Consider the following 12,520-nt stretch of genomic DNA (forward strand, 5'->3'; position numbering starts at 1 on the left):
ACAAAGCAAGGAGCTGATCTCCCTGTGCTAAGCGGCTGCTTCCCACTAGCTATCTATTTTACATTTGGTAGTGTATATATGTCCATGACACGCTCTCACTTTGTCCCAGCTTATCCTTCCCCCTCCCTGTGTCCTCAAGTCCATTCTCTATGTCTGTGCCTTTATTCCTATCCTGCCCCTAGGTTCTTCAGAACCATTTTTTTTTTAAGATTCCATATATATGTGTTAGCGTACAGTATTTGTTTTTCTCTTTCTGACTTACTTCACTCTGCATGACAGACTCTAGGTCCATCCACCTTACTACAAATAACTCAATTTCCTTTCTTTTATGGCTGAGTAATATTCCACTGTATATATGTGTCACATCTTCTTTATCCATTCATCTGTCGATGGACCCTTAGGTTGCTTCCACGTCCTGGCTATTGTAAATAGAGCTGCAATGAACATTGTGGTACATGAACAAACACACCCAATCCAAAATGGGCAGAAGACCTAAATAGACATTTCTCCAGAGTAGCATATTTTTAAGTGAACAATATGAATAATAGAAAGCAAAGAATAATGATGATGTAAGGAAATTAGGAACCTAAGTAAACAATATTTAAATGTTTTATTTGAATATGATCAGAAAGCACTTCCCTAGATATAAAATGTCCTTATCTCATATAACATGATATTGAATCAGTTGTGACTTCCTTGAAACTTTCAGTGTCATCTCTTCCCATTCTTTGTTTTATTTTCTGTAGTACTGACATAGCACCGATTGAAGATATTTTCCTTTATATTCTCAGCAACTATAATAGTTCCTTGGATACAGAAGGCACTAGGCAAGTGTGTGAGGAGTGAATTGGATAAAAAATGAACAGGGACTGATAAATAAAGAAGGAACTGGAATTGATAGTGGAGAAACTTGGAGTTGTAATATTGGAAATCTTGGGTACAGGGTGAAGGATACAGTTTTAATATTTTTTAAAGGTCTACTCTATTGGTCTGAGTTGTATCTGCCTCTAAACATCAAACACTCAATATAAAAAGCTCCCTAAACAATCATGTTCTTCAACAATAATGGGACACCTGAATTCTTTATCAACTATATTCACAAAGATGACTCAGTTTATGCAGGAGAAGTTGGCTGAATTTAAAGTCCAATTGGTGTGCAGTATCTGGCGGCTTCAGCATTTGGTAGTAGGTAAAGTTTTGGCGTCCTTGACATGATACCTACTGCTAATAAACAGTATTTTCACATGGAGAATCACACTTTGCTTTTTATACAATTACATGGTAATCAGTTGGGGTATCTGAATTCCTTATCAAGTATATTCAGAGTATCATAACCTAAGGAGTAAAGCATATGGGAAAGATAAGGCAGGACTTATGATAATAAATTAATATAATGTAAAATGTCCAAAAAAAAGCTAGTTAGACAATATGTCTTGTAAAGAACTCTATAGGGCACCACAATTATTAAAGAGAATTATAATAAGATATACTTTCTCCCCTGAATACCTTCCTGCTAAGATAATTATATGACTTTATGGACATTCAAATATATGAAAAAAGAGAGACCAGTTTCTATAAATCTTGAGAAAACTTATTCATGGGATTTTGTGACCTAATAATAATAATAATAATAATAATAGCAACAACAACAGACTGGGAGCGGCTCACATTTATTGAGTGCTAGGCTAAGTACTTTATATAGAATAGCTTATTTAATTTTCTCACTCTATGAAATCAGTATTATTTTTATGTCCATTTTATAGATAGGAAACAGGTTTATACAAGTTAAGCAAATGGCCCACAGTTGCAAACCTGTAAGTGCCTGAGTGAAGAATTTGAGCCTAAGTAGTCTTAAACCAGAGTTTGTGTTCTTAATCACTATGCTTCACATACAACCATAAGTTGACATATAGTAATTGATAAAGATCAAGAAAAGCAACTGACTTCCAAAGTCTTGCATTTCCCATTCAGCCTGGTGCAGAGCCACTGGTAGTTGGTGGTCAGAGTGTCAAGTTCCTTTTTTAAGGCCTCTTGTGCTGCAGGTGGAGCTTGAGCTATGACATTGTTTACGGACTCAGTGAGGAGTTTCACTTTTGCTTCTTTTTGCTGGGCCTCTTCTTTAGCTCTCTGAAAAATAAACAATGCTCTCTTAATAGCAAGGCAATGACTTTACTTTCAAGATGCATTCCTATATATCATATTCTTTCTTCCTTGCAACATCTCTGTTAGAATGAGATTAATAAACATAAATCCAATACTGACTACAATCACTTCCATAAATTTGAGTTTAGTGAAAGGACTTCCCTGGTGGCGCAGTGGTTAAGAATCCGCCTGCCAGTGCAGGGGACATGGGTTCGAGCTCTGGTCCGGGAAGATCCCACACGTCGTGGAGCAACTAAGCCCGTGCACCAAAACTACTGAGCCTGCGTGCCACAACTACTGAGCCTGCGCGCCAAAACTACTGAAGCCCGCACGCCTAGAGCCCATGCTCTGCAACAAAAGAAGCCACCGCAATGAGAAGCCCACGCACCACAACAAAGAGTAGCCCCCACTACCCCCCTCTCGCTGCAACTAGAGAAAGCCCACGTGCAGCAATGAAGACCCAACACAGCCAAAAATAAATAAATTAAGTAAATAAAATTTTTTAAAAAATTTGAGTTCAGTGACAATTGGAAACTTGCAGGAAAAAATTTATAATCAGAATGTAACAGATCTTTAATCAGAATAGTTTGAAAAGTAGTCTGTATGTGGATGTGTATTTGTGGAGAATACACAAACACACACACACATATATATATACACACACACACGTGAAATAAGCAAGAAACAAATATTTCAGTGCTAACTAGGTTCAAAAATATCTCATAGTCTAGAATTGAAATCACTTATAAATTACTCAGATGGATGAATAATATTGAAATCAGTACAAATATCATTATTTAAATCAAAGAATAATTAACACAGAAATAAGTCTTCTTAATGCTATATTTGGAACATATTTTGATAAAAGAAAGCTGTGTTCAGTAACTGAAAATGCATAAGAGAAAGAGAAGAGAAATTCCTGACATGAGGGGGTTGGCCTAGTACAGCTATGCCTTGGTATTCTTGTGTTGAAGATAAACTGTTTCACAAAACATCAATATCAGACATGCTACTTTATTACCACTGCAGATCATGACAGAAATTCCACTCCATAATCATGTAAGAATATAGACAAAAACATAAACAATGTCCAAACCAGAAAATATCAGACACTTCCCCATCCTGTTAATGAGTCACTGCTGCTTCTTTTTCAATTATTACGTATCTTCAGCCTCTCTCTAGTCTTCTCTCCTTCCAGGAAAAATGTATTAAGATACCCAATCACAGAGTTACTCCTACTCGGTGACAACATGAAATCCAGAGCAAAACCCTTAAACCCTCTCTTAAATCATCTAACACAAACCCAAATCCTACAACAGGTTTGAATACTCTCTTACTCATATAACCTACGGTTACCCATGGTGTGTATTCTCCCTCATTACCAAAAGTAATAAACTCAACTTGTTCAACTACAGGAGTGTTGCTATTCATCTGTGGGTTACTATGAAGGCCGACCTTGAGACGAGCTTTCCAGCATAAGTAGTTTATGCACGATGTGAAGGAAATAGTGGTAGGGAGATGGGGAATGGAAAGAGAGTGGAGATTAGAAGGGTATACTTATTAACCCAGCAATTGCTGTTGGTGACTGGAGTTTAATCCTGCCAGGAAGCTCTGGGAAACACAGGCCTCAGGTTTATCCCACTCAGGGGTGAGGGCACTGGGGTATTTATACACCATCTCCCATCATTGGTTGAACCCTGTTGGGGGAATGTTAATTTCCTAGTATGTGAAGCCATACTCACGTGGAAAAAGTGGGATTCGGTGGCCTCAGAAAGCTGTCAGGTAAAGAAATGCAGATTCTGGCAGGTGGAAGTTGTGCCTATATGCAGTATGGTAGTGAGAGTAAGGGGATATGGGCAGTAAACGGACAAAGTCAGCTATAAAATGCCTTTCTAATTTTCAACACAATCACTCTATGCCTTTGGATTTAGTCCCATAATGCCTTAAAAAGTATAAAATACGACGGCAAATGCAAGTTGTTTTGACTATTAAATGATTGCCTTCACTGATTTTAATTGATTGAAATTTTATTTCAAAATTCTAAATAAATCTTTTTTTTGGCACACTGAGCATGGGATTTGTTTCTACGCAAACCATATTTTGGCCATTGTAATTTTAGCATTAAAAACAACTTTGACAAACAATAATCACTTAGTATGTGCTACTGTGTGCTATGACAGACATGTCGTATGTACTACCTCACTGGATCTTTAACGAAACCTTGTGAAATGAGTTTTGTTTTCTCTATATTATACATCCGAGAACCGAGGTTCAGAGAGTTTAAGTAAATCATCCTGGGAGTTACATCTTTTCTTTCACATAGCTTCTGTTAAGCCCATCTCAAATCCTCTGTGAGATGAAGAAGGAACGTGATGTAGTGGATCCAGTGAATGAAATTGCATTTTACGCAAATTACAAACAACCCAAGAAACGATCAAAAATGCAGAATAAGAAACATTTCCCCCTGATGTTTAGGCTTTCATAAGTTCTTTTTTAAAATCAGGCTTAGAAATTGGGAAAGGTTCAGAGAAGAATGGTAAGAGAAAAGGAGATCATGACCAATTTCTCCACTGCAGGGGAAGGTAGATAACTAAATGCCTGGTATAGTTTAGACGTAATCCTCATCAGAAGTGGTGGCTTTTTTTCCATATATTTCTAGGAAGCTAACTATCATAAGCTCACTTTTCATTGCCAATACTTCGAACCAGTGGTTGTCAAAATGTGGTTCCTTGGAACCACCTTGGAACTTATTCCTTGGCATGACCTGGAAACTTTTTAGATATGAAAAATCTCAGGCTCCACCTCAGACTTACTGAATCAGAAATCCTAGGGTTGGGCCCAGAACTCTTGTGTGTTAACAGTCTTCCAGGTGACTCTGATCCTCCCTCCATTGGGATTGCTCTAGCCTGCCCCCCACAGAATGAGAATAGCAAATACATGTATGTAATTCCTAGTAAACACTAGGACTAGAGTTACCATATTGTAAAAAATTTAAAAAGAAAGAAAGAAAACCGTCAAAAACTGAAATTCCAGAGTTTTTTTTAAAGGGTTTAATATAAATTTCAGCATACAGTCACTTCAGACCTTCAAAAGAATTTTGGAATCAGATGTTGCTAATGAAACACTCCCCTTGGCTCTTTTACGTTAATAGAAAAGTTTTGTTTACAGAGAAAAAAGAAGTCAAAAACAGCATTATCATTTTCAAGTAAAACACAGGAGAGAAAAGTAAAGAAACAGAAAGTCTCTACTTTTTATCTGACTAAATCAAGGAGAGATGCCGAAGTAGGTCTATCAGTCTCTTCCGACAATCAAGAAAACTTTGCTCTCAACAGGAGCACAGGTGGAAGCCTGGACAAGGTACAATCACTACCCTCTAGGTAGGGAAACAGACTGAAAGAGATTACCTTGACTGGCAGACAGAAAACACAAGAAATGCCAACTCCCTTTGCTGTTGTGGACACAGGCTGCCTGAACTTTTCCTCTTTTCAATATTACCCCCATATGCACCAGTTTTGTAGCTAAATCTGTTATTAAAACATGCAAATCAGTGTGAACTGATTGGTTGGGCCACTCATTTCAGGGATTGTGTATAACTTTTTAAAGAAATTTGAGACAGTCTACTCTCCAGTACTGGAAAAGGAAAAGGAAAAGGGATCTGACTGAGTGGTTAGCCAGATAAGCAGTGTTCAAGCAATGAGGAGAGAGGGTCATATCCAAATAAAGGAACTAGGAAACACAGAATAGCTGAACACAAGCTGACTGCTGATTATCTCCTTAGGGATCTGAAGCAGTGGCTATGCAGCATTAGAAGAGATGGTGAGAAAAGCCATGAGGGAATTGAGACGTGAGGGGAAAGGCAAGTGGGGTGGCACATGCTTCACAGAATGGAATGGAATGGCATATCATAGCTTAGAATGGGATAGGGATAGAGGGAAATATATTCTTGATTCTACCACAGATAAAGCCTGTGACTATGAGTAAATTATTTGACCTATCTGGGAATTTCCGTTTTCTGATCCGCACAGAGGAAGTGTAGACTAGTTTCCTTCCAAAGTACCCTCCAGCTCTCACATTCTATAATGATACAATTTCCTTAATGGGGACCTCCCCACAGTCAGACTTAAAATCATTATAGTCCTTCCAACGGCTTTCCCATTTCACTAAGAATGAAAACCCCTCCATATCCTACAAAGCTCCTGTGTTAGCAGATATCTACTCAGCCCCTCCAAATCATCTCAGGTCATTTATCCTGTTTTACTCTCTTCAGGCAGGTGGGCCTCTTTCTCTTCCCAATTAGCCTTAGGGTCTTTGCAGGAGCTCTTCCCTCTGAATGGAATGTGCCCCAATAAGACATTTTTAAGATTGGCTTTTTCTTATGATTCATATCTCAGATTAAATATAATTCCTCACAAATGCCCTACAAATCAACCCTTTCTAAAACAGCATCTCACCACCTCCAACTCCCACCTGAACTCTAGTTATTATTTATTTCACAATCCTGGTTTATTTTTTTGGGAAATCATCATGATCTCAAATGAATTTTTAAATTTCTCCATTCATTGCCTACCCCCCCACCCCAACTAGAATGCAAATTCCAAGAAGTCAGGTAGCTTTTATGTATTGCACACTACTGTATTCTGTGTCTAGAAGGGTGTTTGGCACTTACTAAGTATACAGTATTTCTTGATAAATGAATGATGTATGGTATTGTTAGATTAGAATGATTCTGTAGTTTTTAATACTCAAAGACACTATTACTGTTTATCCAAATATAGTCTTCCTTATATGTTTTAATTTTACTTTCTATATGTGACTAAAGCCATATGATACCTTTGATATTTAAGCATCTGAGTTTTCATGTGAGCACATTCTACTATTAATTACAATATTCATTGAATAATCATATAAAATATATAATAAAGTGCATATAATTAATTTCTTACCACGCAACAATGATAATAATAATGGTAATAATAATTAACTAGTTTGGGGCATCTATTTTGTGTATTACATTAGGACTTTTATGTTTCACCCTTCAAATAATTCTGAAAATCAGGTATTCTGATATCCAGTTCACAAATGAGGGAATGAAAGCTCACTGGGTTTATGCAACTTGCCCAAGTTTACACAGTTGGCAAGGGGCCAAAGCAGGTTTTAAACCCAAGTGTCTGGCTCCAGAATGATTTTGCTCCATCATGAGGCCTCAAACCAAACAAGTATGTATTAATATTTCACCTAGGCTAATGTGGTTAAATAATGTGTTATTGCTAGTACATGAAGATAATAATTATCATTATAGCTGTAAATCATTGAGTGCTCACTCTGAGCTAGGCAATTTACTTACATTTAAGTTTCAATCCTCAGTTGATACTTTCAAGTTATAAAATGAGATGATTTACACATGAAAAAATAGAGGATTACACTGACTACTGAGTTGTCCGGGGCCATCCTGAAACGCAGTTGTGTAGATTCAATTACCAAGCTTCACCTCTCAGTCCTTGCTACATACCAGTTTCCTTGGTCCTAAATCAGTGTTATATTTTTTATCCTATCGTTTCAAGAGAAGTTCATGTAAACACAGTCCTTTTATCCATATTAAAGACCATCAGCTAAAATATTTAGTACTCCCAAATTCTAAGAAACCCCTTTAAACCACCAAATTAACACAGCCTGTTGACATTTCCAACTGTCATTTCAATAACACTTTGACATATTTCCAGTTTGAATTTGTATCAGCTAGAAACATCTAATGTGAGTAGCTGATTCCAATCTCTTAATAGTACATAATTTCAAGGGGAAAATGCTCCAAACTGTGATTGTCAATATTTATGCTGTGACCACAATGCATAGACTTAATAAAAAGTTTAAACATTCTACACAATGTATATCAAACTTGAAGCTAAATCAATCAAAAAGCAACCTCTACTATTAAACCAAGAAAAGAGCTGACTGTGCAGAATCACAATTTGTTTTATTTGTTTTCTTTTACCTTCATCTCTTCAACTGCTGTCTGTAATTCATCTGGGGTTTTATATTCAAAATCTCTCTCTAGGTATTCTTCTTCAGCTTGTGTCATCCATTCATGCATCTCTGATAAATCTTTCTGAAGGCTTACAGTTTTATCCAAACCTCCCTTTAAGGCCTCCTTTCTGGCATAGACCTTCCATAAAACAAACCAAGAAGTAAAGCATGAATATTGAAAGTCACAAAACATTACCATTATTTTATTACTGAGGAATCTGTAAATAATAGAAAGCTTAGATAGAAAAGACGAAGCAAGAAGTAAAAAGCTTACATGAATGAGGAAAGTAACTCAAAGCAATTGGATACACTTAATTTCACATAAGTGTTAAAATGAGTTATAGGCATTTACTTGGCATAATGAACAGATTCCCCTAAGACCACAGTTTAGCTGTTGTGTATGGTAATGCATTTCTGCAAATGGAGAATAAAGAAAAACATTGTTTCAGTTGGAAAAGTAAATTTATTGGCACACAATAGAAGTAGAAATTCTTTGTGCTCTTTGATGCTGTTTTACAAGTTCAAATATCCTAGGAACTTAATAATCATATACATACAGAAAACTCTCATAAAAAAGAAAGAACAGAAAATGGATAAAAGACATAGTCATGTAATTCACAGAAATAAAATTAAAATGAGGCCATATATATGTGAAAAGATGCTCAGTATCATTTATAGTTAAATAACAGCAAATTAAATTAAATTAGTGTTTTCAAATATGAGACTGGAAAAAACTAGCAAAAATGCCCAGTTTGAGCAGGGATGTGGGAAAAGAAAAGTTTTTATACCCGTTGAGGGAAATATCTGACATAGTACAACCTTTTAGACAGTAAATTGGCAAAATGCATTAAATTTCTTAATGTTCATAAATCTGAGTCTACTCTTCCACTTTAAAGAATGAATCATACAAAACAAAGTGTACAAAGCTGTATGTACACTATTCAATTCAGCTTCGGAGACAGCAACGTATTGGAAACAAACCCAAATGTGCTTTCATGGAGAGTTAGTTAAATAAATAGTGGGATACACATGTACACACACAGAATAGGATACCACGTAGCACCAATACATCTATACTGAAGCAAAAGTTACCCAGTATTTAATTTTAAATTAAAAAAACAAGTTGAAAAAGAGCATGTGTGACAGGAGACTTGTGCTTTGTAAAGTCTCATATATTTCTGAAATACTAACGTTATAACAGAATTTATTACTTATTAACCAGAAAGATAGCAAAACTTAAAATACCTAAGAGAAAATCGTGCATGCTAATAGCTTGTTATAAAGTACCCTGCTGTAACACACTGAGGGAAAAATCTCAATTCAGTATTAGAATGATTATATATAGTGCTTCTCTTTTACCTTAAAAAATAACTCTAGGGACTTCCCTGGTGGTGCAGTGGCTAGGAATCTGCCTGCCAATGCAGGGGACACAGGTTTGAGCCCTGGTCCGGGAAGATCCCACGTGCTGCGGAGCAACTAAGCCCGTGTGCCACAACTACTGAGCTTGCGCTGTAGAGCCCATGAGCCACAACTACTGGGCCCATGCGCCGCAACTACTGAAGCCCGCACGCCTAGAGCCAGTGCTCCGCAACAAGAGAAGCCACCGCAATGAGAAGCCTGCACACCACAACGAAGAGTAGCCCCCGCTCACCGCAACTAGAGAAAGCCCGCACGCAGCAACGAAGACCCAACACAGCCAAAAATAAATAAATAAATTAATTAATTAAAAAAATAACTCTAATCAAATGATGTTATTCTTCTCTCTGGGATTAAGTAGAGTTCTATCTTTTAAATAACAGAGTTGTATTTGTAAAGTCTTAATATATAAGGCATAATTTTAGTATAATGAAGTTTTCATGGTACTTTACCAAATACTAAATATGTGCAGAACCATCATCATATTAATTTTCCTTACACTTTACAACCACCCTAAGCCTAATGTAGTTAAATTAAAACTAATTTCTTTACTCTCCTAGGAGAATGTAGTGCTTCATCTATTGAAATGTAAATGTATGTTTCATTCTGACACAGCTAGAAGCATGTATCTAACAATTACACTAGTTAAGGTATAAAGATTATTTTGCATAGTCAATGAGCCTATAATAATCCCAAGTAAACAAGCTGTTAAATTTCTACTTAGATACTCTGCTATAATCTTTTGAGGTAGTTGGCAAAGTGACAATAATGTTAGAGTGACTAACAGAACTTAGGCAAAGACTTGTAGTAAAAAAAAAATATTTCATGCTATAAAACTAAACCAGAAGAAAGGGATCAGGAGTGATTATTTTAAAAGGAAAGAAAGAAAAGAAAAGGAATTCATTTTGAGGTGACAGCATGAGTGCATTGGAAAGAACACCAGCTTTGGAATCTGGATACCTGTACTCAGTCACTAACAAGCTAAGTGAACCTGGAAACATCACTTCATTTCTCTTTATCTCCACTTCTTAACTAACCTAACAATTGGACCAGAAGATTTCCAAGGTCTTTTCCAAATTTAACATTCCACAGCTCTACAACTGATCAGAGAGAGATGAATTTTTTTGTGTGGTTTCGTATTTTAGAAGGATTTCTGTGAAAACATTGAGGTTACAATCACAATTTCTCCCTCACCTTTAACACATTAGTGATGTCAACCTTCTAGGCTTAAATTTACCAATCCACCGCCACAGTTTCAGCAGATTATATTGCATCAACCTCTTGATAAAATAGAAAGTTCTTCATGTTTCCTATTCTAGAATTTGTAAATCTAACATTCAGCACTGCTCCTCCCCATTCCACTTCCTTCTCCCCCCGCCTTTATTAAGATACAATTGACATAAAACACTGTTTAAAGTACACATATATATTGTGAAATGATTACCACAATAGGATTAGTAAATGCCTTCATCATCACACATAATTACCATTTTTCTTTTTATCGTGAAAACATTAAAGATCTACTATCCCAGCAACTGTCAAGTATAGAATATAGAACTGTCAGCTGTAGTTACCATACTGTAAATTAGATCCCAAGAACTTCCTCATCATAAACCAGAAGTTTGTACCACTTGACCAGAATCTCTTCATTTCCCCGACTCTGCAAGCCCTGGCAGTCCCCATTCTACTCTCTTGAGTTTGGCTTTTTTAGATTCCACATATAACTGAGATCATACAGTATTTGTTTTTCTCTGACTTATTTGACCTAGTATAATACCCTCAAGTTTCATCCAGGTTGTTGCAAACTGCAGGACTTCCTTCTTTCTCACAGCTGAATAATACTCGTGTGTGTGTGTGTGTGTGTGTGTGTGTGTGTGTGTGTGTGTGTTTGCCACATCTTCTTTATCTGTTTATCCTTGACCAAAGCTTAGGTTGCCTCCTTATCTTGGCTATTGTGAATAATGTTGCAATGAATTTGGGAGTGCAGATATCTCCTTGAGATCCTGATTTCATTTCCTTTGTAAATATACCCAGAAGTGGGATTGCTGGATCATAAGGCAGCTCTATTTTTAATTATTTGAGGAATCTCCATACAGGTTCCACAGTGGTTGTATTGTGTGTGTGCTGGAGGCTGTGGGGTGTGATGCTGAAGGTTGAAATTATAAAGAAGTTACCGCTAGTGACGATGTCTAGGTTATGAAGCTGGGAGTGAGTGGCTGAGGCAGGGTGGAAGACAAAAATCACTGGAGCGGCTATCAAGGAACCGAGGGCTCAGGAACTGGAAGAACCATCTAAGAAGATACTGAAATCACCAAGAATTATGACAGGAGTAACAGTGAGTCAGCTGTTAAAATACTCAAGGAATGAGGCAGAGTGACCCAGGGGACTGGATGACTGCACCCAAAAGATGTATTAACTTGGAAAGACAATGATCTGCAAGGTGCCAGAATGACATCCACCTGGTTTCTAAATCCAGTGTTTCTTGATAACTATCTAGTATAAATTTAGAGCTACTAATAATTAAAATATATAATCATACATTATTTATTTAGAAATTATAAATGCTTTATAATTTTATATATGTAGGTTTATGTCTATTTCATATCCATTTATTTTATTTAACAAGCATGTACATAGTGGTTATTCTGTGCTAGATACTGATCTATACACCGTACAAACACAAATTCATTTAATTATTATTTTAAAATTCTTATAAAGCGGGCAGTAATATCATCACATTGTAAAGACTGGGAAACTGAAGCACAGAGAGATTAAGCAACTTTTCCAGGATCACACAGGTAGTTTATGGTGGAGGCAAGATTTAAACCCAGGCAATCTGGTTCCAGAGCTCTTGCTCTTACACATTGTTTGCCTCTCCATCCACAAGAAAGTCTTCTCCATCCATCAGAGTTTTTATTTTATCCAATTTGGCCAAATATTT

The 12,520-nt window shown here is 36.6% G+C and overlaps 1 protein-coding gene across 6 annotated transcripts in view; it reads right to left on the bottom strand.

Moving 5' to 3' along the window:
- DMD (dystrophin) overlaps positions 1 to 12,520 on the bottom strand; it is a 2,476,968-nt gene that overhangs the window by 1,345,008 nt on the left and 1,119,440 nt on the right. For all 6 annotated transcript variants that reach the window (XM_059910880.1, XM_059910875.1, XM_059910877.1 and 3 more), the window contains 2 exons: positions 8,132 to 8,302; positions 1,945 to 2,127 (listed from right to left, as the gene is read on the bottom strand). In XM_059910880.1, coding sequence (XP_059766863.1) covers positions 1,945 to 2,127; positions 8,132 to 8,302 — 354 coding nt within the window. The remainder of the gene's footprint in view (positions 1 to 1,944; positions 2,128 to 8,131; positions 8,303 to 12,520) is intronic.

This window comes from Balaenoptera ricei, chromosome X, assembly GCF_028023285.1.
Source record: "Balaenoptera ricei isolate mBalRic1 chromosome X, mBalRic1.hap2, whole genome shotgun sequence".
NCBI classification, from domain to species: Eukaryota; Metazoa; Chordata; class Mammalia; order Artiodactyla; family Balaenopteridae; genus Balaenoptera; species Balaenoptera ricei.